Source organism: Triticum aestivum, chromosome 5A, assembly GCF_018294505.1.
Source record: "Triticum aestivum cultivar Chinese Spring chromosome 5A, IWGSC CS RefSeq v2.1, whole genome shotgun sequence".
NCBI lineage: Eukaryota > Viridiplantae > Streptophyta > Magnoliopsida > Poales > Poaceae > Triticum > Triticum aestivum.
In genome coordinates this window covers 302,886,215-302,904,022 of record NC_057806.1, presented here as the reverse complement: position 1 = coordinate 302,904,022, position 17,808 = coordinate 302,886,215, and the positions used below count along the sequence as shown (strand labels likewise).

General features: G+C 45.8%; 1 protein-coding gene across 1 annotated transcript; it reads left to right on the top strand.

Annotated features, from left to right (window-relative positions):
* The first annotated feature begins 4,954 nt into the window (after nucleotides 1-4,954).
* LOC123103047 (cation/calcium exchanger 5) lies at nucleotides 4,955-9,519 on the top strand. The gene is made up of 2 exons (XM_044524537.1): nucleotides 4,955-5,857; nucleotides 8,715-9,519. Exons 1-2 carry the CDS (start codon nucleotides 5,147-5,149, stop codon nucleotides 9,477-9,479), a joined length of 1,476 nt encoding a protein of 491 aa, XP_044380472.1. The 5' UTR covers nucleotides 4,955-5,146; the 3' UTR covers nucleotides 9,480-9,519.
* Nucleotides 9,520-17,808: the final 8,289 nt, after the last annotated feature.

Genomic DNA, 17,808 nt, shown 5'->3' with positions numbered 1-17,808 from the left:
TTTGTCTAACAGTTTTTGAATATGTTCCATAGCTTTCTGTTGTTCAGTTGCAATTTTAGCAAGTGTTTTGTAGCTGGGTTTGGAACCACAATCAGAGTCATCTTCACTGGATGTTTGATAGTGAGTAGTGCGTGAGTTTACCTTGGCACCGCGTGCCATGAAGCAGTAGGTGGGAGCGGAGTTGTCCTTATCATCAGCATCGGCGTCGGTGACGAAGTCATTGTCTTCAGTGTTGAAGATGGACTTGGCAACGTAGGCTGTAGCCAGACTTGCAACGCCAGAATCAGACTCCTCCTCAGACTCCACCTCCGCCTCCTCAGAAGCAGACTCCTCCTCTGAATCCATTTCCTTGCCAACAAAGGCACGAGCCTTGCCAGATGAGCTCTTCTTGTGTGATGAAGACTTTGAGGAAGACTTGGAAGAAGACTTTGAGTATTTCTTCTTCTTCTTGTCGTCAGCATCATATTCCCTGCTCTTCTTCTTCTTGTTGTTGTTCTCATTGTCCCACTGTGGACACTCAGAGATGTAGTGACCAGGTTTCTTGCACTTGTGGCATGTTCTCTTCTTGTAGTCATGGGCAGAAGCTTCATCATTCCTTGAGCTGGATCGTGAGGACTTTCTGAAGCCTTTCTTCTTGGTGAATTTCTGGAACTTCTTCATAAGCATAGCAGCTCCTTTCCAATGTCTTCAGGATCATCAGAACTGCAGTCAGATTCTTCTTCAGATGAGGAAACAGCTTTTGCCTTCAAAGCACGAGTTCGCCCATAGTTGGGACCGTAGATGTCTCTTTTCTTAGAAAGCTGAAACTCATGTGTGTTGAGCCTTTCAAGTATGTCAGACGGATCGAGTGTCTTGAAGTCAGGGCGTTCTTGAATCATCAGGGCTAGGGTGTCAAACGAGCTGTCAAGTGATCTCAGGAGTGTCCTGACGATTTCATGCTTGGTGATCTCAGTAGCGCCAAGAGCTTGAAGCTCATTTGTGATGTCAGTGAGTCGATCAAACGTGAGCTGAATATTCTCATTGTCGTTTCTCTTGAAGTGGTTGAAGAGGTTGCGAAGGACACTGATTCTTTGATCTCCCTGGGTTGAGACGCCTTCGTTGACCTTGGAGAGCCAGTCCCAGACTAGTTTAGATGTTTCCAGAGCACTCACACGGCCATACGTTCCTTTGGTCAGATGACCACAAATGATATTCTTGGCAATGGAATCCAGTTGAACGAACTTCTTGACATCAACAGCGGTGACACCTTCACCAGCCGTGGGGACGCCATTCTTCACAACATACCAGAGGTCGACATCAATGGCTTCAAGATGCATGCACATCTTATTCTTCCAGTAGGGATATTCAGTTCCATCGAAGACTGGGCACGCAACGGAGACTTTGATTATCCCTGCAGTCGACATAGCTAAAACTCCAGGTGGTTAAACCGAATCACACAGAACAAAGGAGTACCTTGCTCTGATACCAATTGAAAGTGCTAGTGATCGACTAGAGGGGGGGTGAATAGGCGATTTTTATGAAAGTCTTCAAAACATGGAAGTTTCGAAGACAAACGATAGAAACAATCCTATTACCATGCAACGAAAGATAGACTACACTAGGCAAGCCATAGTCAAGTATTCAATGAAGTGAAAGCACAAAGACTAATAGCAGCTAGGCAGTATAGATCAGGACGGAAGATAGTATGAAGCCAATCAGAACAAGCAGTCACACAGTGAAGACAAAAGGATAATGCAAACAGGCAATCACTTCAGAAGGACCAACTGCAAATAAAGAGATGGGAAGGATAGAACCAGTGGCTCGTTAAAGACAATGATTTGTTGGACCAGTTCCAGTTGCTGTGACAATTGTACGTCTGGTTAGGGAGGCTGAGATTCAACTCAGAAGACCGCGTCTTCACCTTATTCCCCTTGAGCTAAGGACACCCAGTTCTCACCCAATCACTCTGGTAAGTCTTCAATGTAGACTTCCAAACCTTCACAGACTTCGTTCACCGGCGATCCACAATGACTCTTGGATGCTCAGAACGCGACGCCTAACCGGCTGGAGGATCCACAGTCCTTAAGTGTAATAAGTCTTTAGATTACATAGACAGGAAGACTTCAGTGATGCCTAACACTCTTTGGCTCTGTGTGTTTAGGGCTTTGTCCTCGCAAGGATTTCTCTCTCAAAGGCTTCAAGGTGGGTTGCTCTCAAACGACAAAAGTCGTGCACTAACTCTGAGCAGCCAGCCAATTTATGGTGTAGGGGGTGGGCTATTTATAGCCACTAGGCAACCCGACCTGATTTGTCCGAAATGACCTTGGGTCACTAAGGAACTGACACGTGTTCCAACGGTCAGATTTCAAACACACACGACAACTTTACTTGAGCTACAAGCAAAGCTGACTTATCCAGCTCTGGATAAGATTTGCTCTCATTGTCTTCGCTTGAAGACATAGGATTTGGGTTAAGCATCACTTTAGTCATTCTGACTGGTTCACTTGGACCCCACATAATAGTACGGTGGTTTCTATGACTCAACAAAGAAGAAAACGAAACAACGAAACAACTAAGTCTTCGCGCTCCATAGTCTTCACACAATGTCTTCTCTTGTCATAGTCTTCAATGTGAATACCTTCATATACCACCTTTGTCTTCCATGTCTTCATACATTTTTAGGGGTCATCTCCGGTAGGTAAACTGAATCAGTGAGGGACTACTACCTGTGTTGTCCTGCAATTCTCACAAACACATTAGTCCCTTAACCAGGTTTATCGTCAATACTCCAAAACCAACTAGGGGTGGCACTAGATGCACTTACACATCTTCTGTGTAACCTCCTTGCCGCCGCCACCCAGAAGAGGTGGTTTCGCCATGCACGCGTCACCTAGGGCCCCCTAGATCAGTGAACTCCCCCCTGAAGGGGGCACCGCACCGCACCGCACACTGTTGAGGGAGAGTTTTGTCAGCACGATGACGTGATGACGGTGATGATGTTATACCGACGCAGGGCTTTGCCTAAGCACCGCTACGATATGACCGAGGTGGAATATGGTGGAAGGGGGCACCGCACACGGCTAAGGAACGATCACGAAGATCAACTTGTGTGTCATGGGGTACCCACTGCCCCCGTATATAAAGGAGGGAGGGGGGAGGTGCGGCCGGCCCCTTGGGGTGCGCCTGGAGGAGTCCTACTCCCACCGGGAGTAGGACTCCCCCCTCTTGCCTTGTTGGAGAAGGAAAGGGGAAGGGGGAAAGAGGAAAGGGGGGCGCCACGCCCCTTCCTTGTCCTATTCGGACTAGGGGGGAGGGGGCACGCGGCCTGCCCTGGCCGGCCCTCCTCTTCTCCCTTAGGGCCCATGTAGGCCCATTAACCCTCGGGGGGTTCCGGTAACCCCCCGGTACTCTGGTAAAATCCCGATTTCACCCGGAACGATTCCGATATCCAAATATAGGCTTCCAATATATTAATCTTTATGTTTCGACCATTTTGAGACTCCTCGTCATGTCCGTGATCACATCCGGAACTCCGAACAACCTTCGGTACATCAAAACACAAAAACCCTAATTACGATTATCACCGAACTTTAAGCGTGCGGACCCTACGGGTTCGAGAACTATGTAGACATGACCGAGACACGTCTCCGGTCAATAACCAATAGCGAAATCTGGATGCTCATATTGGCTCCTACATATTCTACGAAGATCTTTATCGGTCAAACCGCATAACAACATACGTTGTTCCCTTTGTCATCGGTATGTTACTTTCCCGAGATTCGATCGTCGGTATTCCAATACCTAGTTCAATCTCGTTACCGACAAGTCTCTTTACTCGTTCCGTAATACATCATCTCACAACTAACTCATTAGTTGCAATGCTTGCAAGGCTTATGTGATGTGCATTACCGAGAGGGCCCAGAGATACCTCTCCGACAATCGGAGTGACAAATCCTAATCTCGAAATACGCCAACCCAACAAGTACCTTCGGAGACACCTGTAGAGCACCTTTATAATCACCCAGTTACGTTGTGACGTTTGGTAGCACACAAAGTGTTCCTTCGGTAAACGGGAGTTGCATGATCTCATAGTCATAGGAACATGTATAAATCATGAAGAAAGCAATAGCAACATACTAAACGATCGTGTGCTAAGCTAACGGAATGAGTCATGTCAGTCACATCATTCTCCTAATAATGTGATCCCGTTAATCAAATGACAACTAATGTCTATGGTTAGGAAACATAACCATCTTTGATCAACGAGCTAGTTAAGTAGAGGCATACTAGTGACACTCTGTTTGTCTATATATTCACACATGTATTATGTTTCCGGTTAATATAACTCTAGCATGAATAATAAACATTTATCATGATATAAGGAAATAAATAATAACTTTATTATTGCCTCTAGGGCATATTTCCTTCAAAAGCACCGAAGAGCAATTTTATAGGTGGCGCCTTTTTTTGAGAGAATTTAGAGCATCTCCAACAGACGCGGGCTAGCGCGACGCGCTAAAAAAAGTATACAACCCCGAAATAGCGCTTTTGCGCGCGGGAGGTTTACCAGACGCACAAAACCACAGCGCCCAACCTGGCGGACCCACACGCAGCTGCCCGCGCGCTCAAGCCGGCGCCCCAAATTTGTAGCTACGCTGCCCGCGTGCACTAAATTTGCAGCTTCGTTTTTGTGCGTGCTTTATTTTACAGCTTCTGCTGAAGCGTTATTTTTAATCACGCACGCGCTATATAGAAATCTTTTTCAGCACGCGCCTTATGTAGCGCGTCTGTTGGAGATGCTCTTGGCAGGTGGTGCCTTAAGCGCTAAATAGAAATTGGGCAACAAATTGCATTCTTTGGAGTTTGGACCATATAAACATACAACGGCCCGCCTTGCATATAACCCCATCGTGGGCCAGTCCGCTCGTCCACGCGTGCTGCATTTCCACGTTCTCCGCGGAACGGGACCCACCACCACTAAGTTCGGCATCGGCCACTCCGCCTGCCTTGGTGCTGGTGGTGGGATTCGCCCAACGCGTCGGGCGTCGGCGTCCGTGCCGATCCCACTCACTGTCGGCCATCTCCACCGAAATCCCCCACCTCCCTTCCTTGCGCCAGCCATTACTTCACCACCGCCGCGCGGGAGCATCGGCAGCTAGCGCATGGCATGGCCTCCCTCCCATACACCGCCGCCGCCTGCGCCTCCGTCAGAGCCGACCCCGCCCCGGGACTCCTCAACTACGCAGCCGTCCACTCCTGCCTCCTGCGAGCCGACCGCCGCCTCTCCCTCCCCGTCCTCGCGCTCCTCCTCCTCCTCCACTTCCGCTTCCTCGCCGTGGCCGCGGGGGCCCACTTCTCCCCCGCCGTCTCCCGCCTCGCGTCCCGCCTCCGCCTCTCCCCTTCCATGGCCGCCGTTACGCTCCTCGCGCTCGGAAACGGCGCCCCAGATGCGTTCGCTTCCGCCGCCGCGCTACGCGGCGAGGGCGGGCTGCCCCGGGCCGGGCTGGCTGCCATCCTCTCCGCGGGCGCCTTCGTGTCCGCGTTCGTCGTCGGCGCCGTCTCCCTTATCGCCGCGCCCTTCGCTGTCCCGCCGGCTTCATTCACGCGCGACGTCTTCTTATACCTCGTCGCCGCGTCGGCGCTTTTCTACATCTACCTCAGCGCTGAGATATTCCTGTGGCAGGCCGTCGGGCTCGTGCTCTTCTATGTCTTCTTCGTCGGCTTAGTGTTTTATATGGATTTGGGCGCGGCGGGAAAGGCAGTCAGCTCTGCCGAGCCGGAGATAGCGAATGGCATGAGCCGCGGGGCGATGGACTTGCCAGTCTCAGTGGAGCATCAGAAGCAACGCAAAGCTAGTTTGTGGACGGTGCTCACCAAGGTACTATGAACGAAGCAATAGTTTATTCTTCTATTGAATATGTCCTGAAATTTGAGTAGACTGAGACAGCATTTCAGCAATTCTAGGCAATTGGTCTCTTTGGTAGCAGTGTCTTCGACAAGAAAATACTCATTTAAACTGTTGAATACTTGGTTTGTTTATTTGCAGCTGTTGTCAGTGGGGTGAGTTGACTTTATCCTTTTGATGGATTACCTTAAGCGTTTGTTCTGAACTGAGATTCTCAAGAAGAAAGAATATTAAGCACTTAGAAAAGTATTTAATCTGCTAGTTGGCCAGAAAAGTATTCATATTATAGCATGTACTCCCTCTGTCCCAAAATATAAGAACGTTTTTGACACTATGATAGTATCAAAAACGTTCTTATATTTTGGGACAGAGGGAGTAGTTCACTTGTAGTTTAGGATGTTGCATTCTATTTGATTTTTGTAATATTGATAGGATCAGCAAGTCTAGCACATAATCCCTTGCATGAAAGGTTGCTGAAGTGATAAAAATAAGGATGCTCATCACTTACTCATTTTCTTCACTCTTTCCTGCAGTGACTTAGTTGATTCACTTGTGTATTTTGGAGTGTTGCATTGTACTTATTTTTTTATATATAAAGGCAGTAAGTCTATCATATCCAGTCCATTACATTTGCAAAGTTGGTGAAGTTACCAAAGTAAGCATGATAATCACATACCCACTTTCTTTCACTCTTTCCTGTAGCTGCTTAGTTATTTACTGCTAAGTTCAAAACATTGCGTTCATTACATAAAGAATATACTCCTAAAACTGTACAAATCCAAGCACCTTACCTAGCCATGCACCTGTGGCATGACCAAAGTTAACTTTGCCAATAATGGCTGCAGCTGCAGCGGACGAACTATTCCAACAATCTGTCCTGGCTGTTTGGACATTTCTGATTCATATCTATAGTTGTGAAGGGTAACTGTTGCATGGGCAGATTAGGGTTTTGTTTGGAGCGTAAGATGGGCACTGTGTTAACGTCTTTTCTGTATCTTTTCGTTTGAGAAGACTAGATTTTATTCATTTCAATGAAATCATACACAAGTGAACAGACAGTAAAAGTTAAAGCATATTGGTGAATTATAATCTTCATTTTTCCACTGCAATGAGAGATAACCGAATTTGTTCTATGACCATTGCCTGGGGTTTTCTTAGCCTAGGTAGCGAACACTTTTAACTCTTACCAATCAGTTTGCAACCTAAGATAGCTTTAGCAAGGCTAAATTTTCCTTGCTCAACTGGGCAAAGGATCTGGTTGCATACAGCATGAACTAATTGGATGGTGAACATATGCCATGATGATCGATTAATATCTAAAGAAGATGATAACGGGACCACAAAGTCTAAAATTAATATACGATGGAGAACACTCAGATAGGTGGCAACCACTGAGTTATTCAGTAATACGAGTTTCAGAAGCTATTGTGGCCTATGCTAGAATATATACCTGTATATCTTCATGGAATACCACACTGACACTGGCTTTGTTGTGCTTGGTCAGCCGCTAGCAGAAGAACTTGTTTCTTCTTCTGTCTTAAGTAAGTTCTAGTTAGAACCCATATAACCAAAGGATACATTTTAGCAGTGAAGCCTGCTATATACATAGGAAAGATGATAAAGTGACCAAATATGAGGGACCAGGTGAAAACCTAGTGACGCCTAAATGGTTTGACTTAAAGCTATCAAGTCCTTCTCATACAGGCATCTCATCCCCGTTAATAATTAAGAACATGCGGTTGATGCCATTTTCACATGGAGTAATGGCTAAAGGTTGCATGCGTGTTGCAGCTTTTCTACAATCCAGCTGCACATGTATACTCAACTGTTTAGTAACATGACCACTGGTACAAGTTTCAGTGTATGCTTCCATTTCCTCATTCTTAACATTTGACGCCGCACAGTCTCAAACAGTTTACAATCTTGTACATATTTCAATATCTTAAACATTTTATATGCTTAATTGTGGATAAGCCTTTCATTTGAAATATTTCAGTTCGAACTACTGCAAAGTGCAATGGACTTCCATATTTTGCTATGCAATGACATAGATGCAATATAACTCGATATTTCTCTGTACTGACGTTCTAAAACTAGTTGTTTTGACTTTTAATCTTTAGATGTAAAAAATCATAATATGGTCTAGCACGAGATTAGGAGGAATGCTGCACAATTGTTTTGATGGCTACTCAGATCTGAACCTTCTATATGGAAGAGAGAAAAATAGATATCAAGATTATGACAAGTCTTTGACTTTATATTTGCTTATTCTGCAAGGTCACACTATTGTCTATATCCTTGCCATGTCTACCACGATGTTCTTAAGCTTTACCATGCCATGGGAGACATAGAAACCATATTATAGTTTGTGTTATCGTTCCCTGTAAATCAGATACGAGAGCAGATGAAGATCTTTAACAAAATTCGATATCATTCATCCATTCTAAATGAGATAGTAACTGGGCGAACTCATGTCTTGTTGGTGGTCAATAAGTGCGAGCAATTACGAAATCTATGGCAAGTCTTCTCATTTTAGGGCAGTGTTTAACTTTACTCACTGTCAAGCATCAGCTATGTTTTCTTCTCATAGGAACATGTTTATTTCTTTAGTGAAAATATTTTGCTGTTTGATCATCTGCAGACTTTCTACGTATACTATAGAGCTCATGATTGTACTTGCAACAAGAAATCGATATCTTCTTGTTGCATCTTTGAAGTACTCATTGTAACGACACTTGGTTTCTGGTTCACTTTGAGATTTGAATGGAAGCATAAGCTCCTTTCTTAACCTTGGATTTTCATGATACTGATGGCTATCTACCTGTGGCAGGTAACAAGAGTTTGGGATTGGCCTGTGACATTTCTTTTGAAGCTCACGATACCCTCAACGCTTCCTTCTGAATGGAACAAATTTTATGTCTGTGCCAACATCTGTCTATGCCCTCTCATACTACTATATTCTTTTAGCTCATTCATTCCATTGGATAGCCGAATAGTATTTCTTCTCCCTCAAATCCGCTTCCCCCTCTGGTCTGTTGTGCTTCTGGTTAGCTTTTGTTTGGCTCTATCCCACTTCCGTTTTGAGAAAGAATCGCCAGAAACAGAAAGCATTGCAAGTACCCTCATATCGTTTGTAATGAGCGTCTTCTGGATCTCAACCATGGCCGGAGAGCTCCTGAACTGCCTGGCAGCAATTGGAGTTATTATGGATCTCCCTCCAGCTATACTTGGCATGACAGTCTTGGCATGGGGGAATTCTGTCGGTGATCTTGTTGCTGACGTGGCACTGGCCAAGAACGGCCAACCTACAATCGCCATTGCTGGCTGTTTTGCTGGCCCAATGTTCAACATGCTCGTTGGATTAGGAACTGCCCTAGTGATGCAGACAGCAGGAGTGTATCCCAAAGCCTTTGTACTTGAATTCCATGTTGGAATTGTTGTTGCATTTGTGTTTCTTCTTCTGAGCTTGATGGCAACCCTGTTGGTGGTAACCTGGGCCAGATTCCGGGTACCCAGATTCTGGGGCTACTGCCTAATGGGGCTCTACATATTGTTTACCATAGTGAGTATCGCCATTGCGAGCTCTTCTGGATGATATATTTTCTATATAAATAGAAGCTCATAGATTGTGTGTACGGTAATTGTTTGCCATTTCAAGCAATTGCATTTGAAAGAAGGCCCTTCTTGACTTATTCTAACTGTCATGGTATATGTGAGGGAAAATCTGTTCATCAAGTGCTAGGCCATGTAGTATTTACATCAATGAAAGCTCTCATTCCATATTTTATGAATTGCAGAGGACACAATACTCTGACATCATCTGTCTACTTCCACTTGGATGAGTTGTCATGACTAGGCAATCTCATCGAACACAGGACAGTTTAGTTTTCCTCACTCCCCATGCACAAGACACAGGTAAAACAGTTACAACCTCCTGTTTCTTTACTTAAATCGTAGGAAACCTTGCAAACTTCACCTGTGACCTCGATCGATCCTGAATGACAACCACATCGCTAGTCCGGCAGTCCTTGTCGTCTCAAATGTGCCACCTTGTAAACTATTCCTCGTAATCTACTGTACTACTTTATACTTTGAAAAATCTAGAGCATGGGTAGTCCGACTTCCTCTCCAATTTATATATAATTTATGATTGCGGGCAAGTTTTGTCGAGCTATTGATTATTTTCGATCTCTTTTTTTTACTAATTTTTTGAAAGTTAGCAGGAGAACTGCCAAGATTCCATTCAGAAGAAGCCGACGGTTGCTCGGTTTATCCAGGGAAACCGGCCGAAACCTGTATAAAAAATGCACCACACCTAGCAAACTAGGACCAAAGCACAAACAGAAATACAAGAACGCCCAAAGGCCGGTTAACACAGCACAAACAGAAAAGTACATTGTCTACAGAAACAGCATCATCGTACATCACCAGCTGTGCTCACGGCCGACGACTTTGACTTCCCTGAACTTCACCAAAGAGCACCAGTTTGCCCCATTGCATTAGACCGCCACAAGCATGTTTGATTTTTTTTTTGAAGCCCCACCCGTAGAACAATAGTTCTACGGTATTTTCTATTAATAAAAATAAGGTACAATTTACAAATGACCTGCAAAAGGTCCTTAAGAGGGAAGAGAAAAAACTATCCTATGCCTGCCTTAGGAATACAAATCATCTTATATGTTATTATCTATCTACTGAGAGAAGCTAGCAGAAAATTTATTCTTAATCCTGTGTTTAAGAAGCAGAATGTCTTGCTTGAGGAAATATCGCCATGCCTGTAAAGTTGGTTGTTGAGCATGAAAAACCTTTCCATTTGTCTGAATCCAGATGTTCCAACAACCCAAAATGATAATCTCTGCTGCGAATTGCTTTGGAATGAGTTTGCTAGCCAGAATGGTGTCCTCATATATGGAAGTACCTCTTTGCCTGTTTGGAATCAGTGAGTTCCAGCATTCTTGTGCAAAATTGCAGTCCCAGAGTAAATGCATGTTTGTTTCCTCAGCCTTTTCATTGTTGACTGGGCAATATGGATCATCTAGATGCATGCCTTTTCTCTGGAGAAGTGCTCTAGTGTTCGTTCTGCAGTGTGCCACTAACCAGAAGAAGATTTTGTGTTTTAATCTGCTAGAGCTATTCCATGTGAGTTTGAAAATAGGGTGTTCATCTTTCTTTCAAGCAACAGATGGTAAATGATGACATTGTCGACGCCAGAGAGAGAAGAAATATCTGACGATAGAGGAGTGAATGTGCCGCTTTGATCTCGAGAGGACGACCAACATGACTCGTCTAACGTTGCATGCACGTCGAGTGTGCGTCGACTACCCAACAATACCGACCAGCTTCGGACCCGAACGGACGTGTCTCCGCCACCGCAAACACCACCCCCACCTTGCCACCGCCAGCTCTAGACCAACCACTTCAACGCAGTCCAAGTGCTCTGCCAAGAGGCTAAAACTCCAAAAGAAAAACCCGACGGTTCCACTGAAGAAACAACGCCAAAGGCATCGTCCATCATCAATCTGACAAAAGCGGATCTTGGTTTTCACCCCAAGAGTAGAGCTCGAGGGTGGGAGAGGTGCGAAATCTCCTCGGTGGTGATTCCAACAAGAAAATAGTATCTATAAGTATGGTCATCACCGGCTACGAGCAGGAATTTCTTCCAGAGATACAACACACCTAAGCCAGAAACAATGGCCCGAACAAACCTGTACCACCATTAGCCGCCAGCATGCATCTGACCTACAACCAGGTCGCAATGCAACCAATACACGCGATTGTTTCTCAGATGTGCTCATAAATATAGAATGTGCGTGCGCGTTCATACGTGTATGTGAGCAATTTTAATTGTACCGTGTTTTAGAAAAAAACGCCCCACGCATCGCCCAACCAGGACCCCCGAGTCGCTGGAGGCGATGCTGGGGTCTCTTGGTTGCTAGTAGGCCACTGGGGATTGTCACGACACTACTCATCATATTTTTTTTTGAGGATAACACTACTCATCATTTTTAGTAGGACCAGTTGCAATACTTCCAAGTTAGACTTGTTCTTATGTTTACCCGCAAAAAAAAAAGACTTGTTCTTATGTTAGAAAAATCTGTGAGCATATCATTGTATGATTGCATCAAAGCTAAGAGACATCCGAGTATAGGACTGGAAAAGAGTTTAGCTGAAATACAATTGCATTCCTCAAGCTAAACTCTTGGGTGAATTGATGTCGCATGAAACTCAACATGGTTTCAGAAATACAACATTTATCCGTGCCCTGACTGTGTGAATTGATTGGTAGAGTGGACCTCGAAGGAGAAATGCTCTGCCGAACCTTTTAATTCTCGTCAGCATCAATACTACTAGTACCTAGGAATAATCATGGACCAAGATTATTTAGGACCTGGGACGGAAACTATGGGCACATACAAACGATACCATCCATGCATAGTTCCTCCCCAAGATGCTTATAGCAAATACTCTAGTCCAAGCAGTAGTACTACAACTTGCAATATTTATATTTGAAAAATGTAAGAAACCATTGGCCGGTGCGAGCTGGTGATTACAGCGACAAGATCCTTTGTTGGCTTTTGCATCTTGTAACTCCTTGTATTTCCTTTGGTACCAAAAGTCGCCTTCAAGTTCAAGGTGATTGGAAGACAGAGTTTACTGAGTAATCACCTTAGGTCTGCATCTTGTCAACTTGCTGCTGCCATTGTGCGCATGTCCTTTTTATCAGACAATCAGATAAACTCTGGCAGAAGATTCAGTGCTTGTCATCATCAAGACAAGGTAAGAGGTAAAAGCACTTCAGCAGACTACTCTTTTATTTTTGCTTTCGATATGACCAATAGATAATTATGTTCGCATCATTGCTCTCTAGTGCGAATGAAACGAAGGCGTTGTGACAACGTTTTAAAACTTGATCAAATTTGAACTTAGCATTTGCCTCTATCTGAAAAGGACACCAGAGCATTATAATGATTTATGGAAGTAAATAAAGAACTAAAGATATAACTAAGTTTTAGATGAAAGACTCATATTGAGTCTAATTTTTTATTTAGAAAATGAAGTTGAAACCCTCGACCTCTGCATCAAAAGATGTACACAACCATTTTTTATTAAATTATTCAACAAGGATCTGACAAAATCATACATCAAACAACCTGAAGCCACCACTCCATACCTACAAACTCAGACATGAGGGATGCCATTGCTCAAATCACGAATCTAGATGGTTAAAAGAGATAGGAGAAGTAGACCTATGCTTTGATGAACCCTCTCTTAAATACCTCAAAAATCCCACAATAAATCAGTGATTTAGAGTGTGGGAATGGTGGGGGAGTTCTTCTCAAGATCTAGTCAAGAGAGGAATGAGGTGGTCAACCACCTGCCGGAGTGGTAGGTGACTTATATCGAAGGTTAAAAAATGGCCATTGTGTTGCAATAAATAAGGTCCCAGACACTCCGACCATTTCGACCTTGAGAGTCCGACTCTGTTGTTACGCGCAACTCAGAGGAGCAGCATGGGCAGAACAGGTTGATTCCTCGGGACAACGGTCGGAGACTCTGGGCAGAATGCCGTGAGACTCTGGCTCCAACCCGAGGGTACATGGAGAAACACCCAAAAGAAATTGGGAGGCTCCAACTCTGAGATGAGGGCACCCGGATAACAAGACAGAGTCTCTAGCTAGGTATCATTCCCGAGACATAGCCTAGCCGGTAAGAGGGTACCCTAGAGACTCCTAGGCAAGGTGCTGAAGACTCTGGCTCGAGCCTAAGGTTGCCCAGATGAACTCTTGGAGTCTCTTGTTGGGGCATCACCCCGAGCCAGTACACACAACGGGTAACAATAGAGGCCCGGAGATTCTGCCCCTACAAAAACCCTATTTTGCTCCAAATGGCTTAAGAAGTGTTGCTGCCTTTTGGGTTTGGGCTTGGGAGAAGGAATAGGGTAAGAGTCCATGACCTGAAATTGCTTCCCAATAGTCCCCTCTTGATAGTGCAAGATCCCTAATACTCAAGAAAATAAAAAGAAAGGCTAAATAAAATAGCCTCCAAGATGAACTTCTTGAGCATTTGAATGTTCGACGATCCTCGATCCATGTCACTAGATAATCATGAGGCTAAAACTAGAGTAAAAAACTTATACGCCAATATTAGTCCAACTAATTTGTCATCATCAATACCAAAACAATAATTAAATGGCACATTGCACTCTTAGGAGTGGGAGTGGCCCTAAACAACAAGCTAGTACTTCACGAGCATTTCAACAAACCCTTTTGTGTGCACATAGGAAATATGAACCATATGATGAAATCCATAAGCACCAAGCTATTCAGTCTTCACCACAACAACATGCGAGATCAGCTTATTACAAGGTAAATACCCAAAAGTTATCATCAAAGTATCGAAAAACCCATGCATGTCCATGTCTCACATGTCAACACAACCAAATTGTACCAAACTTGAGCAATAGGTACCGATAGCAAGCAAGCATGTACTTGAGCAAAATGCGACAAGAGCAATATAAAATTAATGGGAGACACAATGATTTGCTTGGAAACCCCTTGGAGGGAATAACCACAGACGAGGGCGAGCAATCTTCCATTATAGAGAGGAATTGGGTACGAGGAAGCCAACAAGTGGGGGATGCTCCAAATCACAAGTATTAGCTATCACATTTGGGTGGATTTGAAGGTAAAAAATCATCACTTATCTCCTTAATCTAGAACATCCTCATGAAAAGAAAATTTGAACTCTCTCTTTGTTCTTGGGTTGGAGAAGAGACATATATGGACTATTTTATAGAAAGTGATATGGGGCAAGCCACTAGGGTGGATAAGCACACTCCGCTCATCAGAGTGGCAAGGAGGGTGCTTCAGCCGAAGGGAGAGGGGGGAGGGGGCTCCGTTTACGTGGAGCCTAGGCGGGGGTTGATGATGGTCTGTGCTGAAGAATCGTGCAAGACATCGGCTGTGTACGTCGGTATCGCCTCGGTGGTGGCCTTCATGGGACCCAAGCGGTGGCGGCCTACCGTCTTCTACTTTTGCTTCATGATGGCGGTGGGTGCGGACGTGCGGGCCGTCACCTCGTCAATGTCCGCGCAGCCAACTTCTTTCTCTGCTGAGAAGGCACGATTACACGCGCGTTGACGACGGATGACGCAGTCGCAGGCACGGGAGACACGGTACAACATGGTGTCTCCCATGGCAGTGATGATGCCCGTGCCGCTGTTGTCCCCCCGTGTTAGTCTGGAGCAACTCGCCACTCCTCCGGGAGCTGGCTTGGAGCGGCCAGTTGCTGAACCACGCACGGCTTGGAGCGGCAACTTGCTCCGTCCAGCTTGGAGGTGGAGCAGCGACCTCGTCACTCGTATCCGACCGGCTCTGTGGGCCATCCAGCCGGCTTTTATGCCGGAGACCTATTTTTCCTGCTCATTGGATGCCATCAAAAGGGGGAAGAAAATGGTGGAAGGAGGAGAGGGGAGCGGCGGAGTGGTGCAATTCTTGCCCGACATCTGACCTCCTTTAAATAGCGGGCGGACGGGAGGAGCTTGCCCGGTGTTGTGTTTAATGTTGCCCGCATGAAACGTGTGGCCGGAGTAGGTTTCTCGACTTCCACGTGGGTTTATTGGAGTCGTTTGAATGTTGCGAGGAGGCGTGTTCAGCCGGGCGTGCAACAAGCGACACCCTCGGCCGACGTGCCACTTTAATGACGAAGGCAGTGAGAGGTCGCGTCCGCCCTAAGCCGTCTTCAATGTGGAGCAGCGCGCTCTACAATGGCATGAATGCGGGCAACTGGAGCACGACGGAAACACGTGTGGGCGAGGGAGGAGGGGTTTGGGTGGGCCAGTGTGGTTAGAAGCGGGCCTGAATGCTGAGCGGACGCCTGCAAAGCCTCCCACGTTTGTCTCCGATTTTGAAAGTACATCAGGACGCCCTGCAGATCGATACATACCCGCGTTGAATGGCTTTCGCTGTTCGGATGTATGCGGACGGTTTGAGTGCCAGGGTTGGAGATACCCTTATAGTAGTGTTTTTTCTTCTTCTTTAAGAAAAGCAAAAGCTTTGGGTTTTAATGCATTGATAGTAGAAAGGGAAAAGATTAGAGTCAGTCGGCCGACACGCGTACACTTCCGTCGCATGCGCAGCCGTCCGATACAAGCTTGATCAGCCGACGCACAACTGGCCAGGACCCTCACCATTAGATGCGTGCCTCTGTCACTTACAGTTTTTCTATAACAATATCTTTGTTGCAGAAGTCCTTCCCAACAACACCCGTGTTGCAAAAAAGTTAAGACAAAAATATCCCGCAACATCATCCGTGTTGCAGAAGTCCTTCCGCAACAATACCCGTATTGGCAAAAAGTTAAGACAAAAAAATTCTGCAACATCATATGTGTTGCAAAAGTCCTTCCGCAACGACACTCATGTTTCAAAAGAGTTCAGACGAAAAAACTCTGCAACAGAACCTGCAAATGTTTCTACAACAACATGCCTGTTGCAAGAAAGGGGCTGGGTCACTGGATGGCCCCGATCAAACGGATGCGGAGGCGGCGGATCTTTTTAAAAGATCCATCGGCCGAGGCGTAGTGTCTTTGCACAGACCCAAACTAAAGTTTTTTTAACAAGAGGTTACCCAGAATTACAACACGATAAACGTTCCTAGCCGCTAGGGACCACCTTGACCGGTAGAAAAGTTGCAAGACCTTTCGTGCCCAGTCACCCATTGCAGGGCTTCCGCCTTGATGGTGCGAAGCAGGAAATGTGGGAGGCAACAACTAGATATATACTCTCTCCGTTCTAAATTACTCGTCGCAGAAATAGATATATCTAGAACTAAAATACATCTAGATACATCCATATCCGTGACAAGTAATTCGAAACGAAGGGAGTAGTTGTGATCAAATTTTTGTTCTTTTTTAGACAGTTGCTAACCATTTGTGTGTCAATGGTTCTTAACATCCTCACCTCCCGTGCTACCGCGTGTCCAAATCGAACGCCGCGTAGGAAGAGCCGTCCTCCTCGCTGCGTTGCCAGACCAGACGCCTGCTGACATGGTGGCGTGATCATCGAGGTGGCAACACAACGTACGGCACCTTGATGGCGGCTGATATGGTGGCATCCGAGGCCACACATCAGGAGCGGCGCAATGCAACGATGACATGACGCCAGACTAGGTGCTCGTGGCCACGCAGTCGTCCGACCACCGTTGGCGCAGACTCAGTTACTAGCTCCTCAAAGTTGGGCTGCCCGAGTCCGAACACGCCACCCGTGCCCTCGATGGCACGGGCAAGGCTTCCGCGGCCGATCGTCACCACCAGGCGACGGACACAGTCGTTTAGATGCGCCTCGAGCGCCAGGCAGAGGCCAATCAGTGCAGCCGCGACCCCTTCGTGTCGTTCCGTCGCCAGAAGGACCACGAGGACGATGACCCCTCAGGCAACAACCATAGAGGGGACGGCAGTGGAGGTGACGTCGGCTAAGGTCAACTTCGGGTACCTTGCATGGTTTAGTTTTTTTTTAATTTTAGGTAAACTTGTTAAGTATCGTCATGTTTGAATGTAATATGTGAAACTTTCTTAAAATTTGTCTGGTTGCATAAATTTCGTCTATGTTTTTACTCCGTTTGAACTAGTGCAGCCGTCTGCTGCACGCGACTGGATGGCTGCCTCCCTATCAGTGTCTGTAAAGATGTCCGAACGTGTTTGCATACGTTTGCTGTGTCCGATTTGGTGATCCACGCCGGAGTTGTCCTAACAACCCTGTCCATGTGATTATCTTGCGGCGGCGTATGTAGCCAAACCACTAATTAAAGTTCATGGGCATAATTAGTAGCAGTAGTTAGAGAGGACTCCACTTCTGATGCTGCCATGCACTCAATCACATGGCTAGATGCCCTGATTCCCTCCGCAGTCCACAGGAACTGCAAAATGT

Bases quoted from the DNA above. Each gene is read 5' to 3' on its own strand.
- LOC123103047 (XM_044524537.1), top strand. From the start codon at position 5,147: ATGGCCTCCCTCCCATACACCGCCGCCGCCTGCGCCTCCGTCAGAGCC. The intron at 5,858-8,714 runs GTACTATGAACG...TACCTGTGGCAG, and splicing joins TGTGGACGGTGCTCACCAAG to GTAACAAGAGTTTGGGATTG.